Source organism: Scheffersomyces coipomensis, assembly GCF_036884675.1.
Source record: "Scheffersomyces coipomensis strain NRRL Y-17651 chromosome Unknown DFJ63scaffold_3, whole genome shotgun sequence".
Lineage (NCBI taxonomy): Eukaryota > Fungi > Ascomycota > Pichiomycetes > Serinales > Debaryomycetaceae > Scheffersomyces > Scheffersomyces coipomensis.
Window position 1 is genome coordinate 1,342,522 of NW_027042894.1, and position 12,193 is coordinate 1,354,714.

The 12,193-nt window shown below is 30.6% G+C and overlaps 7 protein-coding genes across 7 annotated transcripts; all 7 read right to left on the reverse strand. All coding sequences in view use genetic code 12, as the record gives it.

Annotated features, from left to right (window-relative positions):
* Positions 1 to 42: 42 nt before the first annotated feature.
* Positions 43 to 1,293, reverse strand: AAT21 (aspartate transaminase; the record flags this gene model as incomplete). The annotated part of the gene is made up of 1 exon (XM_064904919.1): positions 43 to 1,293. The coding sequence occupies one exon, from the start codon at positions 1,291 to 1,293 to the stop codon at positions 43 to 45; it is 1,251 nt and encodes a 416-aa protein (XP_064762790.1).
* Positions 1,294 to 1,599: 306 nt separating this feature from the next.
* Positions 1,600 to 2,804, reverse strand: EMP24 (Emp24p). The gene has a single exon (XM_064903295.1). The coding sequence runs from the start codon at positions 2,515 to 2,517 to the stop codon at positions 1,906 to 1,908; it is 612 nt and encodes a 203-aa protein (XP_064762791.1). The 5' UTR covers positions 2,518 to 2,804; the 3' UTR covers positions 1,600 to 1,905.
* On the reverse strand, positions 2,805 to 4,581 carry ARO2 (bifunctional chorismate synthase/riboflavin reductase [NAD(P)H]). The gene has a single exon (XM_064903296.1). It carries the CDS (start codon positions 4,241 to 4,243, stop codon positions 3,092 to 3,094), a length of 1,152 nt encoding a protein of 383 aa, XP_064762792.1. The 5' UTR covers positions 4,244 to 4,581; the 3' UTR covers positions 2,805 to 3,091.
* A 338-nt stretch (positions 4,582 to 4,919) lies between these two features.
* Positions 4,920 to 5,474, reverse strand: DFJ63DRAFT_312779 (uncharacterized protein; the record flags this gene model as incomplete). The annotated part of the gene is made up of 1 exon (XM_064906042.1): positions 4,920 to 5,474. One exon carries the CDS (start codon positions 5,472 to 5,474, stop codon positions 4,920 to 4,922), a length of 555 nt encoding a protein of 184 aa, XP_064762793.1.
* A 527-nt stretch (positions 5,475 to 6,001) lies between these two features.
* DFJ63DRAFT_312780 (uncharacterized protein) lies at positions 6,002 to 7,150 on the reverse strand (the record flags this gene model as incomplete). Its single annotated transcript, XM_064906043.1, has 1 exon — positions 6,002 to 7,150. The coding sequence occupies one exon, from the start codon at positions 7,148 to 7,150 to the stop codon at positions 6,002 to 6,004; it is 1,149 nt and encodes a 382-aa protein (XP_064762794.1).
* A 104-nt stretch (positions 7,151 to 7,254) lies between these two features.
* Positions 7,255 to 8,839, reverse strand: DFJ63DRAFT_120759 (uncharacterized protein). Its single transcript, XM_064903304.1, has one exon. The coding sequence runs from the start codon at positions 8,599 to 8,601 to the stop codon at positions 7,360 to 7,362; it is 1,242 nt and encodes a 413-aa protein (XP_064762795.1). The 5' UTR covers positions 8,602 to 8,839; the 3' UTR covers positions 7,255 to 7,359.
* Positions 8,840 to 8,960: 121 nt separating this feature from the next.
* On the reverse strand, positions 8,961 to 11,024 carry DFJ63DRAFT_318563 (uncharacterized protein). The gene has a single exon (XM_064906956.1). The coding sequence runs from the start codon at positions 10,544 to 10,546 to the stop codon at positions 8,990 to 8,992; it is 1,557 nt and encodes a 518-aa protein (XP_064762796.1). The 5' UTR covers positions 10,547 to 11,024; the 3' UTR covers positions 8,961 to 8,989.
* Between the last annotated feature and the right edge of the window lie 1,169 nt (positions 11,025 to 12,193).

Sequence of the window (12,193 nt, forward strand, 5' to 3'; positions counted from 1 at the left end):
TAGACAAAAATATATAGGAATACACAAAATTTACAAATAAACTTATAATTTTGATTTAGCATAAAATCTAACAACTTCATCAAAGGCATTAGCCACTTTTTTAACATTATGATCATTCAAACCTGCTACACTTGCTCTACCTGAACTTACTAAATAAATAGCATGAACAGATTCTAATCTTGCCACCATTTCAGATGATAACCCAGTGAATGAAAACATACCAGTTTGAGATTTAATATGTTCCCAATTTCCAGGAGTTTTTAATTCATGAGTTAAAAGATTAAATAATTCAATTCTCATTTTATTAATTCTGGAACTCATAGTGATTAAATCCTTTTCCCATTGTTGTTTTAAATTTGGATCATTAAGAATAGTTGAAACAATTTTTGAACCATAAGCAGGTGGATTTGAAATTTCTGATCTAATGATTTTATTAAATTGAGATTTAATAGCTCCAAGAGTAGCAGTTGAATTTATTGGATTTATAATATGAATAGCTCCAACTCTTTCACCATACATACCACAATTCTTAGCAAATGATTGACAAATAATAATCGGAGTTTTAATAATATCTTGATCAATAGAATATCTAATGGCAAAGGCATCTTTTTCTAAATCACCACTAGCAAAACCTTGATAAGCACTATCAAAGATAATTAAATGATTTTTAGCTTCTAATTCATATAAAATTTGTTTCCATTGTTCACTTGAAGGATCTAAACCAGTTGGATTATGGGCACAAGCATGTAAAAGGAAAATCGAACCTTCAGGAGCTGATTTAATCGAAGATAAAAATCCGGTTAAATCAAGTGATTTACTATCATTATTCCAATATGGATAAGTTTCAACATTTAATCCTAAATTACGGAAAATTTGTTGATGATTAGCCCAAGTTGGAGATGATAAATAAATTGATTTTGATCCTCCATAATAAAATTCTTTTAAAAATACACCAGCAACATGTAAAGCACCAGTACCACTTAAAGATTGTTGACTTACCACTCTATTTTCTTTAATAGCTTTGGATTCAGTACCTAAAATGATTTTAGCTGCTTCTTTTAAAAATGGTTCAAATCCACTAATCGATAAATATTCATGATTATAATCATCACTAGTAATCAATTTGATTTCAGCTTGTTTGACAGCAGGTAAAATCCATGGTTTACCATTGTTATCTCTATAAGCACCAATCCCTAAATCAACTTTATCCAGTCTTGAATCAGCATTATATCTTGCTTTTAAACCGAATAAAGGATCAGGTGGTAATTCTTTAATAGTGGGGAAAAATGACATGTTGTCCTAAGGGGATGTTACTACTGTTTAGTTAGTTAATATGTTGATGATGATGATGATGATGTACCTGACACACACACACACACACAGCGATTTCTATCTATATAAATTGTATAAAATGAACAAAGTGATGATGATGGTTGATGGACAGTACTTATAATCAATCCTTAATAGTCGTATTGTCTTATGATGTTTGTACCTTCCTTTAATGCGAGGCATTTTACTCTTTTTTTTTTTAATTTCTTTTTTGGGTGGAGGTGGAGGAAGAGGGGTAAGTCACATGAACACAAATATTAATTTAATATACCCGAAAATTATAACGACGACGACGATATAGTTCTTAAACCCTTTAAAGCTATAACAATCCTATGGATGGATAACCGCTAATTTTTAAATAACTCAAACTATAACAATTACCCCAGACTATAAACTAACATATACGGATAGAATAGGAATTGAAAGGATTTAAGATTTATGTATGTGTATGTGTATATGTATATGTAATATTATGGGGGGTTTATAAAAGCTATATATGATATGATTTAAATTGAATTACTTTGAAGTTTTAAATTAACGTAACTTAATCAATCCAAGCTAAAGCTTGAATTGACTCTAGACAACTGATTTAACTTCAAAAAATCTCTTTAAATAATAAATTTGAAATACTGAATTTACAGCAACAACAATAATTTGAAATACTGACCACCATTTAACTCTTGAATTAGTTGATTCAGCAGTATTTCTATGAGTTCTTTCTCTTATAACTAAATAACCTTGTTCAGCTTTAACATCATTAGTTAATTGACTTAATCTTTGAATAGCATAATCTAAAGTATCTGATTTTGGATCATTAATATCAACATAAACAACTCCATGAATATTAAATGAAACATCAACATCAACCCTATTAGTTCTTTCATTTGAAAAACAATAAATATATTTCCCATTAACTGGAGCTTTAACACTTTCATCACCATGATCTAATGCTTGCTTCTTTAATAAAATTTGTCCACTTGGAGAAATAATATTAAAATCAATATTATATTGTTCATGATTATGAGGATTTCTACTTCCAACTTGGAAACTAATAGCCAATTCATCATTCTTCTTTAAATGTTCAAAAAAGCATTGTTTACCATATGGAGCTAATAATACATTATGACAACTTATCAATTGAATAAAACATAAAAGGAAAACTGAAACACTTTGAATAGTTATCTTCATCTTGGAACAATTATCTATTACTTTATGATGATGATATAATGATTTCAATTCAAGTTAATGAACCTTCAAAACACAGTCTATATAGATCAAATCAATCAATCAACAGTTTTAAAGTTAGGTGTTCAATTTTTTTTTCATGTTCCACTCCCTCCCTCAATGAATGAACTGTTTTGATTTTTTTGGTTTGGTTTGTACGCGTTTTGATTTTGAGAGAATGGACACGACCCATTTTTTTAAACTCTAATTATATTTACAACATGGTATGATCAATGACTACAAAGTTAATCAATCAATTAATTATTATGAAGAGTTGTTGTTAGGATAAAGGGGGATTAGTCGTGGGATTGTTAGACATATCATCAACTTTTTAAGTGAATTGATCCACCTGTTACACTAATATGATCAATGTTAGTACTTGTGCTGCAAATAATTCAAATCATGGCTGCCTTTTACTTAACCCATGATAACGAATCAACAAATATCCACTACACTATTAATAAAACTTTCATGATATAAATTAACATAATTCTATAACTATTTACTAACTATAATGATGATGATAAACTAAATTACCTTATTCATCATCATCTTCTTCTTCTCTTACTAATACTGATCCTGATTCTCTAGCCTTTTGAATTAATAATTGATCCACTAATACTAAAGCAGCCATGGCTTCCACAATAGGAACAGCTCTTGGAGTAACACTTGGATCATGTCTACCTCTAGCAGCCAATACACCTCCCTTACCATCATAAGTAGCAGTTTCTTGTTCTTGACTTATAGTAGCAGCCGATTTAAATGCCACTGAAAAATAAATATCTTCACCATTAGTTATACCACCTTGAACTCCACCACTATTATTAGTCTTGGTTCTTAATCTATTTAAATCTTCATCATAATAAAATGCATCATTATGTTTGGAACCGGGAATTTGTGTACCTAAAAATCCTGATCCAAATTCAAATCCTTTAGTAGCAGGTAATGATAACATAGCATGAGCTAATTTAGCTTCTAATTTATCAAAACATGGTTCACCTAATCCAATTGGACAATTTCTAATCACACAAGTAACAATACCACCAATTGAATCCTTTGAATCTCTATAATATTCAATTTCTTTCATCATATTTTCTCTTAATTTAGCATCAGGACATCTAACTGGAGCAGCTTCATCAACTTGTTCACGAGTAATGGTTTTTAAAGTTTGTTGGAAATCTTCATCTAAAGGATTTCTATTCATTGAAATTGATCCAATTGATGAAACAAATGCAACAATTTCAACTTTATTAGCTTTATATAAAATCTTTTCTGCAATGGCTCCTGCTGCAACTCTACCAATAGTTTCTCTAGCTGATGATCTACCTCCTCCACTCGAACTCTTAGTACCATATTTTTGTATATAAGTCCAATCAGCATGACTTGGTCTTGGATAAAGATCAGTTTCACTATAATCATGAGGTCTATGATCTTCATTCTTAACAATCATAGCAATAGGTGATCCTAAAGTTATCCCTTGTTCAGTACCACTTTGAATCTCAACTTTATCCTTTTCATTTCTTGGAGTTGAAATCTTACTTTGTCCCGGTCTTCTTCTTGTTAATTGAGGTTGAATATCAGTTTCAGTTAATTTTAATCCAGGTGGACATCCATCAACTATACATCCTACTGATTTACAATGGGATTCTCCATAAGTAGTGACACGGAATAAAGTACCGAAAGTAGACATAATGTGATAAATGATATGTGTTATATATATATACCTATGTACTTAATCGATTGATTGATTAGGATTATAAATTCGTGGTAGGTTTTAAATTTTTCAGCTTAAAGGAAAGAAAAAAAATTAAAAAGAAATGAGTCGACAGGGCCGGAATTTTTAAAATGAGTAATAATAGTCACGTGAATGATTTTTCATTTTTGGATGCAAAAATATAACTACAAGTTATGCTTCATTATTAAACCACAAACCAGCTATCTGTTTGTTACCAAGAAAATATTATATAAACAAAGTTCTAAAAACTAACTATAGAGCTGAGAACGCTTGCCTGTAGAGTAGGATCATGATATACTAGGTACGGAACTTCAATTATTTTAATCAGATAATTTTTCAAATTACGTTTTATAGATTCACACATATCTGACAATGATTAATCAGGAATGATGTGGCACTTTGAGTTGTGGAAGAGTCATAGCAGTATATGTTTCAAATATAGGATTCTTCTTTGGAAGTTTTGTTTATTTAATTTAATTTGCTAACTTAACTATAATTCTCCAAAGGAATCACTAAACCACAAAAGTTCAAGGTGTATATGACTATTTTATGGTTATCAAGGTAACTAAATTTCTCCCTCTTCTTGCTGTACTACTTTAAACAAAGATGGATAATCACGATTTTGATAGTATTAGGGATAGAACTCCTTTGTAGCAGGAAAGGCATCACATATGTATAAGGCTTGGTCTTCATCTCTATTTCCCACATAACTGGTATCAATTTTGAAACTCATGTGTGGGAAACCTTCAAGATATTCTGTAGGAGGCATTTTGAAATTCTGACACAGTACCATTTTTAAAATATAGATTTCAAAATTGAAATTTTTTGTCCAATAGTGGTGGAAGAATGTGATTACGGGTAGAATGCTGGAGCCACAATCATCAAGACCTAATCTGAAATGTAAAGTGATATGTTTAAGACCAAGTCTATGAAGCTTTTCAATATTCTTTACCAAGTAATCCCAATCTTCATTCTGGGAATAATCATTATCATTGTAGGCAGGTTGTTCTTCACGGTTGTAGTGAATAATTAGACCATGTAAAGGAAGAGGAGGAATTATAGACGTTGAAATGTTACCTAATTTAGTGGTATTCACCGAAACCACTAAACTTGAGATTTGGTTGCAAGTTGATTCTTCAGCATCGATATTGAGGTTTCCCAATTCATTTGATAACGATTCAGCCATGACAGGTATATTTGTTGTTATAAGAAGGATATATCTTAATTAAAGCTGCGAAGAAGATTTATATCGCGTTTTAATAATGTTTTTAAATAAACTAAAACGTAATAAACTACCAGAACATCGTACCAGAACATCGTAGCAGAACATCGTTGAAAATTTTAAATGTTATGTTTAGCTTAATCAACCATTTTTGGGAAAGCTGAGGTTCAGAAATCTATACTATTGGGAAATTTCTTTCACTAATGGCTGCTGATGATGTGGAAATTAATTATTAGATAAATCAACCATATGAATGAATTCGCTTTCTATAACCCGTGAGACAAAAAAATATTTCCCCTTAATTCTTTGATAGAATTGATTTTTAGTTCCAACGGAATAACTAAGTCACTTTTAAGTTCGATAGTAATTCTTCATAGTGAGAGAGCACTCTTCTCTTTATAGCACTATTACGTTGATTTCATACACTATATATATATTAATTAATTTGTTTTCATATTTAATCTATCTATAAGATTTCCATCCAAGTTTGCCTAATAAAATTCAGCTAATTCAGCTAATTTTGACAATCTAATCTTTTCATTAACTTCATTTGTCGTCATTCTTTTAAATTGATCGAATACCTCTTTTGGTTTTGGTGTTTTCAAATAATGAGGTTGAAATGTATGATATATAAAATTGATTCCACATTTATGAAGTGAATTGGTCAATGACGTCTGTTGTTGTTGGGTTAAATCAGGATTGGTCAGAAAATGAAGACGAATCATTTTCTTATCCAATGATGCAATATTTATATGGAATTTAGGATTCGAAATTCCAAGCCACATCACCACTGGCACACTCAAGGTGTCATGAAGTTGCACAACGTTTGAGCCTACTCCTATCAATTGGATTGATTTTAGTCTAGTTAGGTTACGGAACTCTGAAAAATCAGAGTCCCTGAGAACAACCTTTTCAAGCGTATCTTTATGACGATTTAAGAAATGATATACCTTATATTGACTTGATATATCGTACGATTCGAATCTTGCATATCTTAAACATGGTAAATGCAACCACAAGATAGTGTCAGTTATTTTAATTTTTTGTCCAACACTGACATATTGTGCCAGATCACCCAAAAAACTGAGTGAAATTTCCAAGTGAGTATTGATCCATTTCTTATAGGTATTAATATCCTCATAGCTTTCTGTAATTAAATCGGTGTCAATTTCAAACCCAACAAATCCAAATCTTTTTAAGTCACTTGGTAATTTAAAGGAATTCAGATCACCATTTTGGATTTTGAATATTTTCAAAACAAGATTAAAGGTACCCCCCAATTGTTTCAATTTAAACGCTTTATTGAGCAAGTCATTCATCTCACTACCGCTAGCATTTGCACCTAAAATAAATTGGAAAATAATTGTTACTGGTAAATAGGATGGATATAAGGATGCTATATTAAAAAAATTCAGCAGTGGATTTGAAATATTGGTTCTATTATGAACCAAGGTTGTTCCCTCATTCTTGAATGGAGTGTATCTTAAGTTATTCAAATCAGATGGTATTGTATAATTATCAACTATTGTAATAACAGATCTAAGTATGGTTGGAATCTGATCGATATGACCGGCATATGGAAGAATTGGATCTGGTACTATTCTAATGACAGCGGACATCTTATTGGACGATTCCGCCATTTTTGACGATCAAGTGTGTTCTATTTTATAGTTTGTGTTAGATCAAAGTGTTGTTGTAAATAATTTGTGCTGTAAAAAAAAAAGAGGATCTCAGATCCTTTTTATAGTTTTTTTATTTTTTGACAGCCAAATTCGGTTTTTGTTGTAAATATAATTTATATATATATAAATATACATCAATAAACATATAATCATATATACACCATCATTTAAAGTTTTGAAGTTGTTCTTGAATTTGATTCAAATTCATCAATAGCTTCAGTTGCCAAACTTGCCAAGTATGGATATAATGCAGCATAACCGCTGGCATTACCACTACTGGCATTACCTTGTTTAACCCTCATAGCAATCCCCTGAGAAATAACACATAATCTTAAAAGACCAAATGCAAAACCAATTAACCAAAGATTTATTGGATTATTAGTAGGATCTCTTGTATCCCAAGTACATTTGTCATTATAGTTATTTAACTGTTCATAAATGAATTGAATTGATCCTTTGTTTTCCTTCCCCATATCTGTCTTTTGTGGTTTGTAAAGTAATAAGTTGAGCTTATTTGGTAAGTTGAATGGCTGGAAAAAGTTGGATAAATCGAATAATGGATGACCAATGGTACATAATTCCCAATCTAAGACTCCTTTAACTGATTTGGTGTGGGGATCAAATAAGACATTATCAATTTTTAAATCTCCATGAATTAAACTTAGATGTTCTGGATCTTTAGGACTTAATCTTAAGATATCTTCACATAATTGATCAAAATTAGGAATTCTTTTGACGAAAGTGGATTGTTTGGCTTCAATTGCTTTCAATGTCTTGATCTGTCTTTGAAAATATGATGAATTCTTTAATTTATCAAGGTTTTGGAATTGAGGGAAATGACTAGCAGGTAAATGACTGATTAATTTCACTGCATCTAAGGTATGTATAGCCGTCATAGTATTAATTAATGATTTCCAATATTGATGTTGATCATCAAGGGGTATACCAGGCATAGCAGGATTTTTAATTTGAATCCCATTGACGTATTCCATGACATAAAACACATAACCAATAATGCTTTCATCTTCACAAAGGATATAAACTTGAGGAATAGGAACTCGTCTTGTTATATCTTGTTGATCGTTATTTAAGATATTTATTCCTCTTAACATGAAGAATTCACGTTCAATAGCATGAGCTGATCTGGAGATTAATTTGGCATTTGGTGATGGTTTCTTTCTCAATACGAAGACTTTCCCAGTATCCTTATCTTTGATGTAATAAGTTGGATTCGACTGACCAAAGGAAAATTGTTTAATATCAATATTTTTAAGTTGATTTAAATAAGTTGGTACATTAGGTCCTAACGTAGTTCCTTCGGTGGTGGAAGTAACTGATGTTAAATATTTGACAAGTCTATCTTGATCAATAGGATGTCTCACCTCAGTGACGTCTGGTTCAGTAGCCATACTAAGATCTTATAACTATTGTAATTGTAATTATAAAGTTATCTATCTATCGATCGATCGATCCTTTTAGTTAATCTTGTCGGTATATATATTTATGCTCGAAAATTTATGTGGGGTAAAAAAAGCAACTTTTGAATTACCGCATTTGGCAATCACCCTCGGGATAAAAACATTGACAGAATAAAAACGGATTTATACGAATGATTTAAAATCGAAAAGTATATACAGATAGCTCTAGTTCATTTATTTGAAATATGTGTATTCGTTAATTCGTTATTATAAATAATATATGTAATATGTAATTCTATCTAATTTTTAAGCGCTCATCTCTTTCACTTGAGCTGTAAGTAAAGTGTTTTCTCTCTCTCTCTCTCTCTCTCTCTCTCTCTCACTTGATATTTAATGAGTAATAATTATAAATTCCTCTTTGACTAAATTCCACTGGCCAAACTTCTTCTTCATAGTATTTTGATTTATACTTATTCAAATTGAAATATCCAATTGAACAATTAACTTTTCGAGAAGCATACTTCAAAAACTCTGGTTTTCTAATCATAGTAGTGATTTTATTTCCTGTTTCTAAATCATAATACACTAAATTCGACATCATATTAGGAACCGATCTCTTTCGATTATTATCCTTCCCATTAAGGATTGATTTATATTCCGGATCACGTTCATCCAATTTATAAATCCATGATCTTCTTCCTTCATTATCGTAGAATTTCCAAATTTGAGGTTGAGAATATGTTTCGATGAATGAGGTTTGGATTGGAGAGATATTAATATATTCCCCATTGGAAGTTAATTCATAAAGGATTTTATAATCGAATTCAATCGCCATTAAGGATGAATGGAAACATTTCTGTAAAAGACTTATGATATTCCATTTCGTGATTTCCTTTATGCCTGTTAAATCAAGATATTTTAAATTTGGATTGGGATTAAGTTTTGTACTTGATACATTCAAATAATCATATAAATCAACTAAACTGATATTTGTATGACTTAATGAAAGACTTTCTAATTGTGGGAAATTCTGTTTAATCACCAATAAAATCAATTTATTAACTGGTAATCCACCAAGATTTAAATATTTCAAATTTGATGCTTGTAAATGTTTAAGGGTGAATAATAAATAAACATCACTCAAGGGAGTCACCACATTTGAATCAACTTGTAAGTTTAACCATTGTAAGGAATTTTGAGTTACGGATGGATGAGTAGTTAAGAATGCAATAAGATCTTTGGTAGTTAATTTTGAACATCTTGATAATGATAAATGAGTTAATTTACAACTAGTAGGTAAATGTTGTAATAAAGTAGTGGAAGTGATTGAAGTATGATTTAAATCTAATCTTTTTAAATTAATTAAATGAGGTAAGATTTTCACAAATACATCATTTGATAAATTTGAACAATCATGAAATGAAAGTTTAATTAAATTTGATAAATTCTGATTTTGTACTTGATAAGAATAAGATCTTAAGGTTGACATATCATCAATCATCATTCTATCTTCATCTTGTTGTTGTTGTTGAGTTTGAATATCAGGTATAATCAATTCATCGAAAGCACGAGCAAAACTTTCACTACTGGCTCCACAAAAATCCAAGGCTTTAATTCTATTTAATCCATTAAAAAGATAATCCAATACATTGACATCCAAATCATCTTGAATATTTTCACTAGCTAAGAATTCTAAAAGATTAGGTGTAAGACTTAATGCTTTGGAAATAGTCTTGCTTGTCACCATTTGAATTTCTTGATTCATTCTCCCAGTTCTACCTAATCCAATTGAAGTGAATTGTTGAAAATCCATAAATTCGACAAAATTCCCAATTTGATTGTTTTTATTTAAATTAGTAAGGAATTTATCAAATGAATGAGGACGATTGAATATAGCATATTTATAAAGAAAACATAATGATAATTGATGAAACATTCTTGATAATAAAGGAACTGTTCTGGAGAAATTTTCTAAATTAGAATTAATTGAATTATAATTATGATCATCATAATAGGCGATTTCAACGATTCTATAAAGGATTTCTAAAGGTAAGGATAATAAAGGACTGAATTGTTCTTTTTCTTCATAAATTTCTTCATCCTGTGGTTCCACTTTTTCATCATGTTGAGGAGGTTCAACAAGAGGAGTTGATGAATTGATGATTTGATTTGGTTTATCATCCAATAAAATATCATCATCACTAGTGGCTTGAGTGAAATTTGAATCATGAGATGTGATGGGAGATAAGAAGAATGTTGAAGGATATAAATGTTTATTATCATCAGAAGGAGATGTTGTAGGATAAATCGTGGTGAACTCAGATGCAGAAGGAGGTAAGGCTAAAGAATGTTCAAGATGATCAACATCAGCATTCTCATCATAGTCTTGTTCATCTTCTTGTTGTTGTTGTTGTTGATTCGATGCTATGGATGATGATTCTTCTTGATTCTTTCTATGATTATAAAAGAAGGGGTTCTTACCATATTTCTTTCTAAATTTAACTGTATTGGCAACATAACTATCATGAGAGATGGAATGCTCCGGTTTAGGAGATTGTGATCGAGAGGAAAGATGCAGGTAATTTTGACCCATTAAATCAGTATATGAATTTGAGAATGTATGTTTTATTAAATGGTGGGGAGGATGAGAATCAGTATGAGAATCAGATTTTGAATGATGTAAAAGAAATGAATGATGATTTGATTCAAGATCTGTTGCTGGTGATGACGATTGGAAGTATTCTTGTTGTATTTGATTGTTTAGAAGTTCAGAAGATGGTGTACAACTTGTGGTTGTATCTTCATGATGAAGATGATTCCTTATAAAATTTGAGATCATTTATTTAAATTTTCCCTGTCTCTGAATGGTAAGCGTAACGAAAAATGGCTGTTAAAAATAAATAGGAGTGAAGCCGGACTTTGAATTTGAGGGAAGGTATAGTACAAGTAAATATATGATATGAAGTGATATGATATGCTGATGGAAAGGTAGAGATTAGTACAGAGAGTATATATAATATATAGAAATATCTGGTAATTTAAGTCTATATATAAATAATAATTAAACAACTTAGATGTAACCAAAAACCAAAAGGCATTTTCCACAAAAATATATAGTTAGTGACTATAACTATAACTATAACCCACCCACTCATATAAAAAATGTAGCCAGTTAACAAACGGTGGGTTCTAAATAAATAAATAACTAAGTAAATTTACGGTGGTACAATAAAAAGTATGGTTTTAGTTACTTTTTAAAGTTGGTACGGCACCGCTTGTGGTTTCTAATTACAGACGGCAAATTTCGTCACTCACTAAATGATTTTCTCCACCATCCACCGCTAATTGTCAGTAGAGTTCCCACTGACCACCGCTGCCGAGAATAATTTTTAGCGAGTAAGAAATTATGGCGCGGTGCAAAAAATAATTTTTCTGTGGTGGTGGTGGAGATCCTCCCCCTCCGAAAGTCGGATCAGAAAATGATCAAACCCAAAACAAACTATGGTAGATCAGATTTATGTTGTATAATTTTAGAGCTAGAGCCAATTATAGAATTGTGATGATGGTAGTTTGACATTATCAG